Source organism: Haemaphysalis longicornis, unplaced genomic scaffold (assembly GCF_048455015.1).
Source record: "Haemaphysalis longicornis isolate Haplotype H1 unplaced genomic scaffold, Haemaphysalis longicornis Haplotype H1 scaffold_1, whole genome shotgun sequence".
Classification (NCBI taxonomy): domain Eukaryota; kingdom Metazoa; phylum Arthropoda; class Arachnida; order Ixodida; family Ixodidae; genus Haemaphysalis; species Haemaphysalis longicornis.
In genome coordinates this window covers 222,674,539-222,686,590 of record NW_027526203.1, presented here as the reverse complement: position 1 = coordinate 222,686,590, position 12,052 = coordinate 222,674,539, and the positions used below count along the sequence as shown (strand labels likewise).

The window sequence follows — 12,052 nt, the reverse complement described above, 5'->3', positions numbered from 1 at the left end:
TGGGTGGCGTCTGCAAGTTTGAGTTGCCCGTGCTAAAAGGTGACCGGCCCGAGCCTGTCCAAAATCCACGCACACGCAATGGTAAGTTATCTCCAACCCAGCCACTATCAGCAGATGTCGCCAGCATGTTCCGAAGCTGCGCGCTCGCTTGCCCTAGACAAGCCTGACGCGCACTGTACACAGCAGAAATCAGTAGCGATGCGAGGCTCTTACGCTTTTTCCAACCTCAACAATGGCAAGTCTTCATTTCCTGGATCCCGTACACTTGTAACCGGTTATAGGTTGGATCAATGTCGATTTCAGCGATAATTCTCTAGCACTGCTTCCATTGCTGGCTGTCTCCTCGCCTCAGAATTGTGTTAAATCCTTCAGCACATTTCGGAAGTTGGAATTTTTGCTGATGAAATCAGCTGCAATTGATTGCGCAGCACTTGCAATGCTGGAAAGGCACCATTCCACTGTCCCAGAGAGCTCACCACTGTGTCTACTGTATTCCTTCGCTCCTGTTTGCACGTCCCCTTGCACGGGCATGTAGGCCAACACTTGTAGAGACAGTAGTCATGCCCCTCACTGTTCATTATCAGAACTTCCACCAGACAAATAGAAAATGAGGACAGAAATAGTAAATAGGGCAACATTAACTCTTTCGTTACTGCGGGAAATTGACCGATTTTGAAGGGTCTAACGAAGCATTTTTTTTGCTATACATACTGGTTAGGCACACATTGCAGTGACATAAAATGCGGATTATTCCACACGCTTTCCAACGACACCAGTTTTAATGTTTTCCTAAATAATGATTGCGAAAAAATGATCGAATTCGAAATTTTTGTCTACGTGTCGAAGAAAATAAGAAAAAAGTAAATTGTGTATAATAAACCACCAGTAGTATAAAAATTTAGAATATACATTTTGTAGGTAGACATTTCAAAAACCCGTCCTAGAAAAAGAATTGAGTTGCGCAGTACAATTTGTCAGATATAAATAAAAATGTTAGCACACGTGGTGCCCGTGCCATGTGGTGAAGCCCAACCTCTATTTCAAGTTTTGCTATTTTGGAGAGTTCTCTAGAAGAAATCTGGAGGTTTGGCATTATTAAAGGCCCCAATTAGCCTCCACGTGACGTAAAAACACCTTGTCAATGATTATGACTGGCGCAATATTGAAGGCAAGCAAGCGATGTGAAAAAGTCCACTTGGAGTTGAGAACCAAACTCTTTGGTGGATGCTTGTTGACGTTCTGATGATCACTTATCAGTTAGAACTTTCATTTGCAGGTTATTATTATGTTCTGACTTGCTATGGAAGCCCTGCTTGCAGGAATAAAGTACGATGCGCTAGAATCGTGCCCAGCACGCTTTCACCAAGCCGCCGTCGTGCTATGAAGCGAGTTCAGCACTACGAGCCTACAACATTGCAGCGCCACCTAACAATTTTGAAAAGAAACAAATACAAGGCTGTTGGAGACTCTGTCAGAATAGACAGTACTACTAAGAAGCGACACTAGACCTCCGGAAATACCCCCGTATGAAACCGAAACTGGCCCGTGAACAGCTGGCAGTGTTCAAGGCCAATTGGAAGCATTCTCCTCGTCTGAACTGACACCCGACAACTTGGTGTTATCGTCTGACTTTCAGCGGAAACTCTTATCGCAGAAGCAAGGCATAGATAAAGTGGAAGCGCGAGCGGCATGCTTGTTTGAGGAGCAGTAGCGGGCAATGGAGGCGCCATGGCAAATGAGCTTGTAGTTGGGTAACTGCGTAGTAGCGCCAAGTATGAATTTCGCAATGCGAAAACAAAACCAAAACTGCTGGAAACTGGTTGAAAATGTCAGGCACACTTGCTAGACATGCGGGGGACCATCAGAAATAAGCTTTGGCAGAATAAAGCTGCCCTTTGTCTGAACCAAAGATAATTAGTGAATAGCTGGGGCCATTTTCAAGTAATTATCACCTCAACGCTGTCTGATTACAAAGTTGACCCCATTGTTTGGTATTTGACTTGCCAGGAGCCTTTTGACAAAAAAATATTATGGTAATGCAGCCTAACCGCGACCTGCATTCTTTTTTTTTTTTCAAGTGCAGCAGCCACGCCCCCTTCCTCAAAAACACACGCACCTCAGCTCACAAAAAACGCTGCCAAAAATCTCAGTGTCGCCAGAGCGGGAAAATTTAAACTGATTCTAAAAGGGCAGTGCCTAGACTAACCACTGGCCACATTAGGTGTACGAGAAACGACTACAACATGTCTAAATAGGCAATATAAATCACCGATCACCGGTGATCGATTTGAATAGGCGTGGTAATGAAAGAGTTAAGTGCCATTGCAGCAGCCAGTGGCAGCTCCCCATTCGCGTCACAAGATCTAGAGGTCCAGTAGGCACTCTCAAAAGAAGGGTGGAAGCATTTAAAAGCATTTTTTTTCCGTGGAAGTATGAAGCTGGTTGGTAGCCACCGTCCAAAGGAAAAGGCTCGGCTACCTCCCACAAGTGGCTGCTGTAGCGAGCGACCAGCAATGCTGCCACTTAATGAAACCCCTGCAAAATGGCTGAAACTCTGCCGAACGTGTTTCCTGAGTCGCTACGAGTCATTCAGACACATTTCTACGAACTTTTCAACATTTGGTTTGATTTTTTTAAGTAAAGTAGGCATAGATGTAGACGTAGTGAGAACAAAAAGTGGCCGATTTCGAAAAAGCAATTTTTTTTACCTGCGTCTATCCTTAATTATGAGGCTGTGAGGAGAAAACACAACGCTGTTTAATTTGAAAGAACTAGCCTTTGGTAGCTCACTTAACTCCATTTCAGTCTGAATGCATGTTTTTTTTAACTAAGAAACAATGATAAATATTGAAAAAACTGCAATTTCACGCTGCATGATGTCAGTAGTAGCATAGTAGGGAAATACTAAAAACAGTTATCAGTATATTAACTTCTGTTCCCTTCACATTAGCCATCAAGTGTTACAATCCAACAGAACTAGAGGAACCACTACAATCGCACGGTCGTTTTTCTTGATGTTGGACTTGGTCTGAGGTAACTAATCAACCAAACAAGTTCCAGTAGTTTTATTAAAACTGCGTGAGAGTGGCTAGTGCGTCACTACTGCTTCACCTGTTTTTGTCAGTAAAGTTGTGCCCACTCCTAATAGCTGCAGTTATAATGAACGCTCGGCTATACAATCAAACCACCCGCCATGGTGCCTCAGTGGCTAAGGCGTTGTGCTGCTGAGCACGAAGATGCGGGTTCGATTCCCGGCTGCGGCGGCCGCTTTTCTGATGGAGGTGGAAAGCAAAACCGCCCGTGTGTACATGATTCCGGTGCACGTTAAAGGTCCTCAGGTGGTCAAACTTAATCCAGAGCCCTCCACTACAGCGCGCCTCATCGCCTGCGTTGCATCGGCACGTTAAACCCTACAATCAATCTATACAGCCAAAGCTTGTTGTAACGAACTTCAATGTAACGAAACCCCCGATGTAATGAACCACTTAGTGTTTTTTAACTTCAAATGTATGCACACCATGTAGTTTCACCCTCTGTGTAACAAAGTCCCATTTTCTGAAATTTTAATGTAAGAAAGTTTCATGGACAATTAGGCACGAAAATTTTGTTGTAGAAGTAGATTTTTGGAGATGCAAGTGCTGAAGCAAGGTCTCGATAAAATGCAAACAGCAACTCGGGCCACCCAATGCCTCGGATGCAATGAGCCTCGTAGTCTGTGAGCTGAAGCAAGGTTCCTTGGCTCCTTGGCTAAAAGTGTGTATGGCAGCGCCGCCACCACATGCCGCCGCTTTGCCCTTGGTTCGAGTTCTCTCAGGACTGTTGGGTTTCATCATTCCAGCAAGTGCACGACAAAGCATTTGTGGGTCTTGATGAGCCTTGCGCACATTTTTTTCACACCCGTGTCCGCGATTGCGCGCCAGCTGCGACTTCTGCCCCAACCAGAAAGTGACTCGCGCCGGAGGCGGCTGTGGGAGGAGCTTGACAACTTTTGCCAATGGGGAGGCGCTTGGAAGTGGTCGGGGATGCCAACTGGCCCTGCCAGAAATGATTAGGCTTACCACTGTGTAGGACATTTGATGGGAGCTTTCCTAAGCGGCACGTATGACGTGTTACAGTGCAAATTTCACCCACAGTATCAGCTTTTTTCCCACATGAACAACTTCGTTTGCCCCTCGTTTTGCGTTTCAGCGAGCGGTTAGAAGTGGTTAGGAGCTACCCACATCGTGCGGGTGGTCTCCGCGGCTGCATCAGCGTGCCTGTGGCTCGCGAGGTGCGTTTTCGCAAGCAGAAAACGCTCCATGTGGTGCACGCTGATGCTCGTTTAGACGATTAAGCTTGTGGGATATGAGGGCTTCCTCGGAGCGACCTAGCCAGCACTCCGGCGTAGGCCACCACGCTAGCTCCCGGCGTGTCAACCATCCCATGCTTTCGGAAGCCCAGCGAGGTTCGCCGATGCAAGAGCACAGTCGACAGTAGTGCCGAAGCACAGCCGTTTATATGGGGAATCCCAAAGCATGCGAGCACAAGGCTCGACGGCGTTCACGGATCACGCCGTCCGGGTCGTGGCTGCGAACGGGAGGCAGGCACTCACAGCGCGTGACAAACGAAGTTCCCACCTGAGATGCATGTATCCGCCGACATCACCGCATTGTTCCGCCGTTCCTGTCCCGACCGGGCCTCCGGTGAGACTGTCCCTTCGTCTCCCGCGCGCACACGCTCGCGCCGCCTGCACGACTCTGCCCGCACGGACCGGTGGTGCCATCTCTCGGGAGACGCCGCCGATGCAGGTCTTGCTCTTACCGTCTGGTGCAAACGATTCTCATACTTGAAGTGGGGAGCAGCGGATCTCCGCAATCTTCTGTGACTGGCCGGAAACCTTATCGACGACCTCGCCAAATAGGGTAACAAAGATGCGCGAGGGTACTCCCCCTTGCACGTTCGCTTGTTTGCGGAATCGCGAGTCCGGCAACTGTGCTCCAGCAGCCATCCCCGCCTGGAGGCAGCTCGCCTGACTATTACGGGTGGTTGGCATCGAAACACCCGTCCAAGTTCTTTCGCCCTAGTGCGTTGGTCGGCAAAGCTGCGTCAGCATCAAGCAGGCGGGGCTCCTGCAACTCACTCGCAGCAATACAAGCTGCCGTAGAGCCAGCGCCAGCCGCAATACCAGCGGCTTACGGGCGCACATCACCGGCCGGTATAGGTCGCCTGAGAGTCAGTCTCTTCCTAAGACTGGCGATCTCTTGCGACCAACGATCCCGCTGCCGAGCCGCGCGAAGCTCTTACTGCCTAAACGCAATGTCGAGCAGAGACTTCACGGCATCGAGACGCACGCACTCCGGAGGCGCGGAGACAACGATCCATTGCTCCCGCTTCCCCCCGCAGTGAAAGGAGACTGATTCTTCAGCGATCCCCCTCGCTCTTTGTCAGGCGTCAAATTGGCAAACACTCCGCCTCAAACTCGAAGCACAGTAGCGGTGGGTTCATCGTGTGGCTTGCGAACTCCCAAACACCGCACCCTCGCTCGGTAGTGTCTTCCGCGCCTGTGGGAAACTTCAGCCGGTGCGACTGCGCGGAGACGGCGCTACGAGGAAGGCGACCCGCCGCCATGTTGGAACAAGGCCTACATACCTCCCGTCTTGCAAGCGGGCTGCGACTGCGGTGCTTGGAGGTATCCTTCTGACGTACCACCTGGTGCGTGTAGGAAGGTTTAACACATTTGCCGTCACGGCTGTATCGGGCATCATAACTGTCTGCCTGCAACCGACTGGCGCGAGGCGTTTCGTCTGAAGTCTTCCGGACAAAGCGTAGCGGGCTGCGACTGCAGCAACGCATTTCTCAGGGAGCTAGCAACCTCGAATTCGTCTGACGACGAGCCCCACGTTGGGCGCCATGTGGGATATAAGGGGTTCCTAGGAGCGACCTAGCCAGCACTCTGGCGTAGGCCACCACGCTAGCTCCCGGCGTGTCAACCATGCGGGTTCCCATGCCTACGGCAGCCCAGCGAGGTTCGCCGATACGCGAACACAGTCGACAGTAGCGCCGAAGCACAGCCGTTTATTTGGGGAATCCCAAAGCATGCAAGCACAAGGCTCGACAGCGCTCACGGATCACGCCGTCCCGGTCGTGACCACGAACGGGAGGCAGGCACTCACGGCGTGCGACAAACGAAGTTCCCACCAGAGGTACATGTATCCGCCAACATCGCCGCGCTGTTCCGTCGTTCCTGCCCCGACCGGGCCTCCGGTGAGACTCTCCCTTCGTCTCCCGCACGCACACGCTCGCGCCTCCTGCACGACTCTGCCCGCATGGACCGGTGGTGCCATCTCTCGGGGGACGCCGACGAACCAGAGGAGCGCCGGACCGGTTTCCGCGCAAAGCGCCTCTCCCAAAGCGCGCGCCGGCCCGGGATCGTGGGCCGAGGTTCTCCACGATTCCCACAAGCTCCTGCAAACGAAAACAGTGTTCCAGCCGTGTATGCGCACCATGTTTTGTTTGCAAGATGCACTTCACATTTTAACCGCGAATCTCAATGTGTCAAAATTTCAATGCAACGAAGTAAATTACGAATTTTACCGACTTTGTTACATCGAGGTTTGACTGTATAACAAACCAAGCATAGCATGACTGCACATTATGTACTGGGGCAATAGCTGTATGTTTCAGATAGAATGAACAAGCGCTTGAGTGCAGTTAGGGTACATTGAGTGCGTGCAATGGCTTGCATTCATAGCACTCGCCAATTTGGATGGCTTTCTGCATGCGCGAAGCGCAAGATGTATTGCACAGAATTGCACTTTCTTCTATTTCCCAAGTGTACTGATAGCAGCCATCAAAAGAAAGCAAGCATAAAAGAACATGTAAACGAAGGCTGACACATTTCAAGGTCACAAAAAAAAATCATTAGCCATTCAATTCGGTGCGTGCTTCTCTCTCCTCTCTAACTTGGCTGTGCCCTTTTGAGACGTCAACGTCACGTGATCACCACTTCCCTTTAGAGTGGTGCACATCTGGAGGTGTTGAGCTGCTGTGCCAGTAGTTAGCCTTACCAGAACATAGTGCTGATAAGCAACCGCCTCTCGCCTCGCCCTAACAAGAATGCTAGAAGGGTAGGTTGTGCCTGCCTGTGGTCTTGGTTTGCGGCATCATTTTGCTTACACTGTTCTAAGAGCACAAATTTTCGTGGCTTGATGCAACATTTTATAAATGGATTATTAAGATATCTGTTATTATGAGCGGCAGACATGATGTATGAATTCATTGTGATGATCAAGTGATTAAAAGTGGACTCAGCTGTATCTGGATTAATCGTTTGATGTTTGTGTTAAAATTGGCATTGTTGCTATTGGGACAAAGCAGCTTTCTTAATGTGAACCAAGCTAGTGTTTTGTCTTCCTGGCCCCTTTAAATGGATGCTGACCTGATTCGATAGTCTGTGGGGCCAGAGCTGACTGTGTGAGAGCCAGCGTTCACTACGGTGTCTGCTTGGGCCTTTTCTAGGAGGCCAAAGTGCTGACCATCGAGAAGGAGCTCAAGCTGCCGATCATCATCAGCGCCAGCTTCCTGGTGACCACACCGCTGTCCGACGACACTCCTGAAGCTGCCCAAAGCTAACTCGCCCCACCCCAGTGGATCAGACGGCCGCAGCTGTTCCTGCTGCTGGAGCCTGGTTGCAACCGGAATGGCTTGCGTCCTTGTCCTCTTTCTTCTTCCTTTTTTTTTTTTTTTTTTTTTTTTTCTTTTTTGTCCCTTTTTTTGATGCAGCTGAACAAAATTCAATGAAACGCGCACAATTGGTGGATAAAAAAAAAAAAAGCTGGTAGATTGCTGTGGAGGGTGCAAGACTTTCAGAAGTGCCCTTTGTCGAGGGAAGGTTGAACTGCCTAAGCAGTGGCTGTTTTCACTGACGACCCTCAAGCATTGGCTTTCTCTACGTCGGCTGCTAGCATAGCAGTATTGTACCGGGAGTAGGCAGAAAGGAGCCCTTTTTTTTATTTATTTATTGTGCTGCGCCCTTTTTGCCAAATACAAATACAGTGCCAGAAGACGTGCCTTTCTTGTGTGCGTGTGGATATATGCGTGCTTTAATGTGCAGTCTCCATCTTTTTGTTTTTTTTTTTTTTCTGCGCTGAAGCTGCAGTGCAGAAACAGCAGCTGAGGAGTCGTTTGCTTTCTCTTGTGCCTCGCATACTGTCACAACTTCCTTGGGGGTAGCTGTAGACAGTTGTGTGGCTCTTTTTCTTTCAAGTAATCCTCCGAATTGTCCTCCATAGGAAAATGTTGTGTATGCACACCATACACTAGGGTGTATGGCCTCTCAGGGTGTATGCACACCCTGAGAGGTCATTAAGTGATCCCAGTTCTGTGGAATACTTTTAAAGCATTCCCATGCAGGAGGAACAATAGTTTGTAAGTTCAGGTGGGACTTGGCCGAACTTGGGGTATACAGTTAGAAGCAAGCGATTGCTGACTCAGTGAAAAAGGTTACACAAGACTTGGGGGATACAGTTCGAAACAAGATATTTATTGGTCACTCTGTGGGAAAGGAAGGTTGCACAAGTCATTTTCTTTTGTTTAAAAATGAATTTGTGTGCTAACAAGCTGGAGAAAAGCTTTCTTACTTGGGGGAAAAAAGTTTTAAGTGCAGCAGTAACTGTTTTAGAGTGTCACTGTAGGATATCGCTGTACAAAGGGGGCACAAACTTGAAACTCCTGATAATATTCGAAGGTACCATAAAATTTTTTGGGGCACCACTCAGCATTAAATTTTTGCCGCCATTCAGCTTCCTGGAAGTGGGGTATTTCAAGAGGAAATGTTCCAAGTTCCCCTCTCTCTCTCTGTCTTTTTTTTTTTTTTTGCCCTGGCAATCGCCCTTAGGCGCACCTTAATTAAGCTTGAGCAACACAGCAGCAGAGTGGTTGAATTGTAATGTCCACGAAGAGTTTGCATGGGAAGCCTGTAGCAGTAAATTTTATGACAGTGAATTTGTTCGAATAAAGGCTGCTCCAGTTAAATACTTGCCAAGGGGATTTTTGGGGTGCTCAAACTGAGGAACCACAGCAAAAAAAATTTCATACCAGGATTCGTTTTAATATGGCAGGGCCTTCTGAAAGAGGCAGAGAAGGAGCGGGGGTGGCCGTTTTCTGATTTCAGCAACAGGTTAATGCATTGACAACCCTGGTTGTAAATTGTTCCTGGCCAGTTTCTGTTGTAAAGACTGAAATGGCTGCTTGAGGTCTTTCCATACCTCTGCTAAAAGGTGACAAAGGCTCCAAGGAGTATTTGGGTAATATGCAGCAATAATAGAAACCCCGGTGGCATATTTGATTTAAGCAGAATTTGTTTGTACATGTGTGGAAATAAAATTTTATTTAGCATTATTTGCAGCTTTAAAGAAATGCACCCATAGTACTAAAATGGGTCTTTTTTTTTTTTTCTTTTTTTCCCTAGCTCGCAGCAGAAGAAAACTCGTTACAAGAAAATGCTTTGTTTAGCGATTTTAAATTGTCATTAACTATGCAGTGTGGGCAGTGCACGAGGGAACATTTTTATTTTGCCTCAAAACATATCTGGCTGAGCTTATTAGAGCTGGGCGGGACCAAAATAGCATTATCTTGGCCGTTATGTTTTTGAAATCTTAGCCTAAACTGCTTTAATTGAAGTGGCGCTTCCAGATAGAACAGTATACAAGGCAGCAGGTGCTTTCTAGCATTCTAAACTGTATGGTTTATGACTTGGTTGTCACAGTTCAGTAGTTCTGCAAGGTCTCTGTATTTTGTTCTGAACCCTAACCTATAATTTTTAAATCCTCATCTGCTGCTTTCTGAATGAAATTGATTAGTATTTATGCGAGCATTGAGAATCTTGTTGTTGCAGTGCCTGGAGAACAGTGCACGCCAACATCGCATAAAGCCCCTCTCCCTCCCAAAATATTGTTCACTCCTGAAAGCAAACAGGAGGGAAATGTGCACTCGTAGCAATGTCCTCATGGCATGATAGGCTAAGGTGTACTTCTGCTTGAGTGACTTGCTTGTGCAAAGGACAGTGCCTTATCAGCAACAAGATTTTGATAGTTGTGGTTACGAATGTTTGTGTTGGCTGAGCGTCTGTGCCTTGGGTTTTGTGCACCTCCACTTCTACGAGAGTTGGGACTGTGTACAGAGCTTTTTGTCACTGCACCCTTAGGAGATACTCATACGTTTTATGTGCCCCGTTGCAATTTCAAGCATCTCTCTGTGTGGCATCTGGCTGTTTATGGGTGTGTACGTTTCACGCTTTTGTTGGACTTCTGAGTGCATTTCCCGTACCCGAGTTAGTACATGCCAAAGTGGGCATGCACTCTCTCAGAGGAGCCATTCCAAAATGTCAAGCCTGCTTGCCAGTCACTGCCTGCATGCTTTTGACGAATATACCGAACCATGCCCTAAACAGAACATGGACCTTATCAAGTGCTATCTGGACATAACACCAGCTGCTATGCTAACACCATGGCATCGAAGACGCTCAAAATGTCTCTGGGTGACGCACACAGCAGAAGCCTTCATGTTTTGATCAACTAGATTGCACCTGTGAGCTAGGGGTTCAGGCTTAGAATAAACACAGAATTCTGCCATGGGGGACAAGAACAACTCTGTAGAAATGTTTGTTTTACTAGTAACTACTTTTAACTAGTTAACTAGTTTGTTTTACTAGTAAAACTAGTAAATGTTTAGCTTTCGTTTAATTTGTAAAACAGCATGAACTGCTAGCTATCCAAAAACAATGGCACCTGTTCATTGGCAGTTACAGGGCTGTCTAGGCGGTGGTTGGCAAAATGTAGGCTTGATTGCTGTGAATGACATTGCTGAGTTTATTTTGTTAACATCAGTGCGGCTGCATACTTTGCTTCTCTAATCCGTGTCAACCACTGCATCCTTGCAGTTTTCCTTAAGTTTGGTGTGTAGGTTGTTAAATATAAGAGCATACCTATATTTCTTAAGTTAACGAAGCGATTACTACTCATATTATTGCTTCCTTTAGGGCCATGCTATTTGCGGTGCCCAAATTGTACAAGAAGTCACATGTGGTGTGTCGTGTGCCACTGAGGCTTTATTGTAATGCTACAAGAAAGTCCTTGCAGGTTGCATACAAAATTTTTTTTTTTCCTCTGTGCACAAAAAATTGCTGACTGTTTCTGTTCATTTCATTGCCTTATTGATTTTCACCGAAAATCTCTCTGCGGCCATTTTAAGCACTTTGTACTAATTTTCATTAAGTACTGTTAGTCTTACTCTTTATCATTGATGGGTTCATTTGGTATATCCAACTATTTTTGTTTTCTTTCTTGTCTGCGTTGTTTTGTCTCACATTCTAGTCATGCTGTCATTACTGTTGCATCAAAATCGGTTTGTTTTTAATGAGCGAGTATGCTTTCCACTACTCTGTGAACTATGGTACTGTAATATTTTTGGTTTGGTTGTGCTTAGATGCTACTATTTGTGACAGCTTTTATCTTTTAGTGCCCAATTCATAGGACACTGCAAATCTGTGCACATTTAAAAGTGCTTCTATAACTTATCCGTTGCCCACAGTTGGCGCAGCAAAGGTATGCTGTCATTCCGTGTGATATGAAATGTTTTAAGCTGGTGAATAACACAAAAATGTGTACCTTCTATGTTCTACAAAATAAATGCATCTTTGTTTTTGCATTGATATGGGGGTCATGTTTGCTTTTATTTGGTAATAAGATCAAATAAGTAAGCATTATCAACAAAGTGTCGAGGTAAAGATACAGCTGCAAAAACGTCTTATAAAAAAATTGCTTCACGATCTGTGTTACACGTACCATATCAACCAAATTATAGGTCGAGTGGGAGTATAGGTTGATTCCCTAGCTTAAGATAAAAAGAAAGAAAAAACATCGGCACTTCTCTACAAATTTTTTTTTTTTGACAAAGCTCAACCCGTATTTCAGTTTATACCGTAGCATTGATATGTTGGTATAACAAGCAAGTAGTACATGCATCTTCCCCTTGGTATAAATGTATCCTGTGGCAAGGAGTTCATTGTCATGAG

At 46.6% G+C, this 12,052-nt stretch overlaps 1 protein-coding gene across 1 annotated transcript in view; it reads left to right on the top strand.

The window, feature by feature from the left end:
- LOC144157898 (germ cell-less protein-like 1) overlaps positions 1–11,664 on the top strand; it is a 70,580-nt gene extending 58,916 nt beyond the window's left edge. Inside the window, exon 5 of the mRNA XM_077688619.1 lies at positions 7,498–11,664. Coding sequence (XP_077544745.1) covers positions 7,498–7,611 — 114 coding nt within the window. The 3' untranslated portion in view covers positions 7,612–11,664. The remainder of the gene's footprint in view (positions 1–7,497) is intronic.
- Positions 11,665–12,052: the final 388 nt, after the last annotated feature.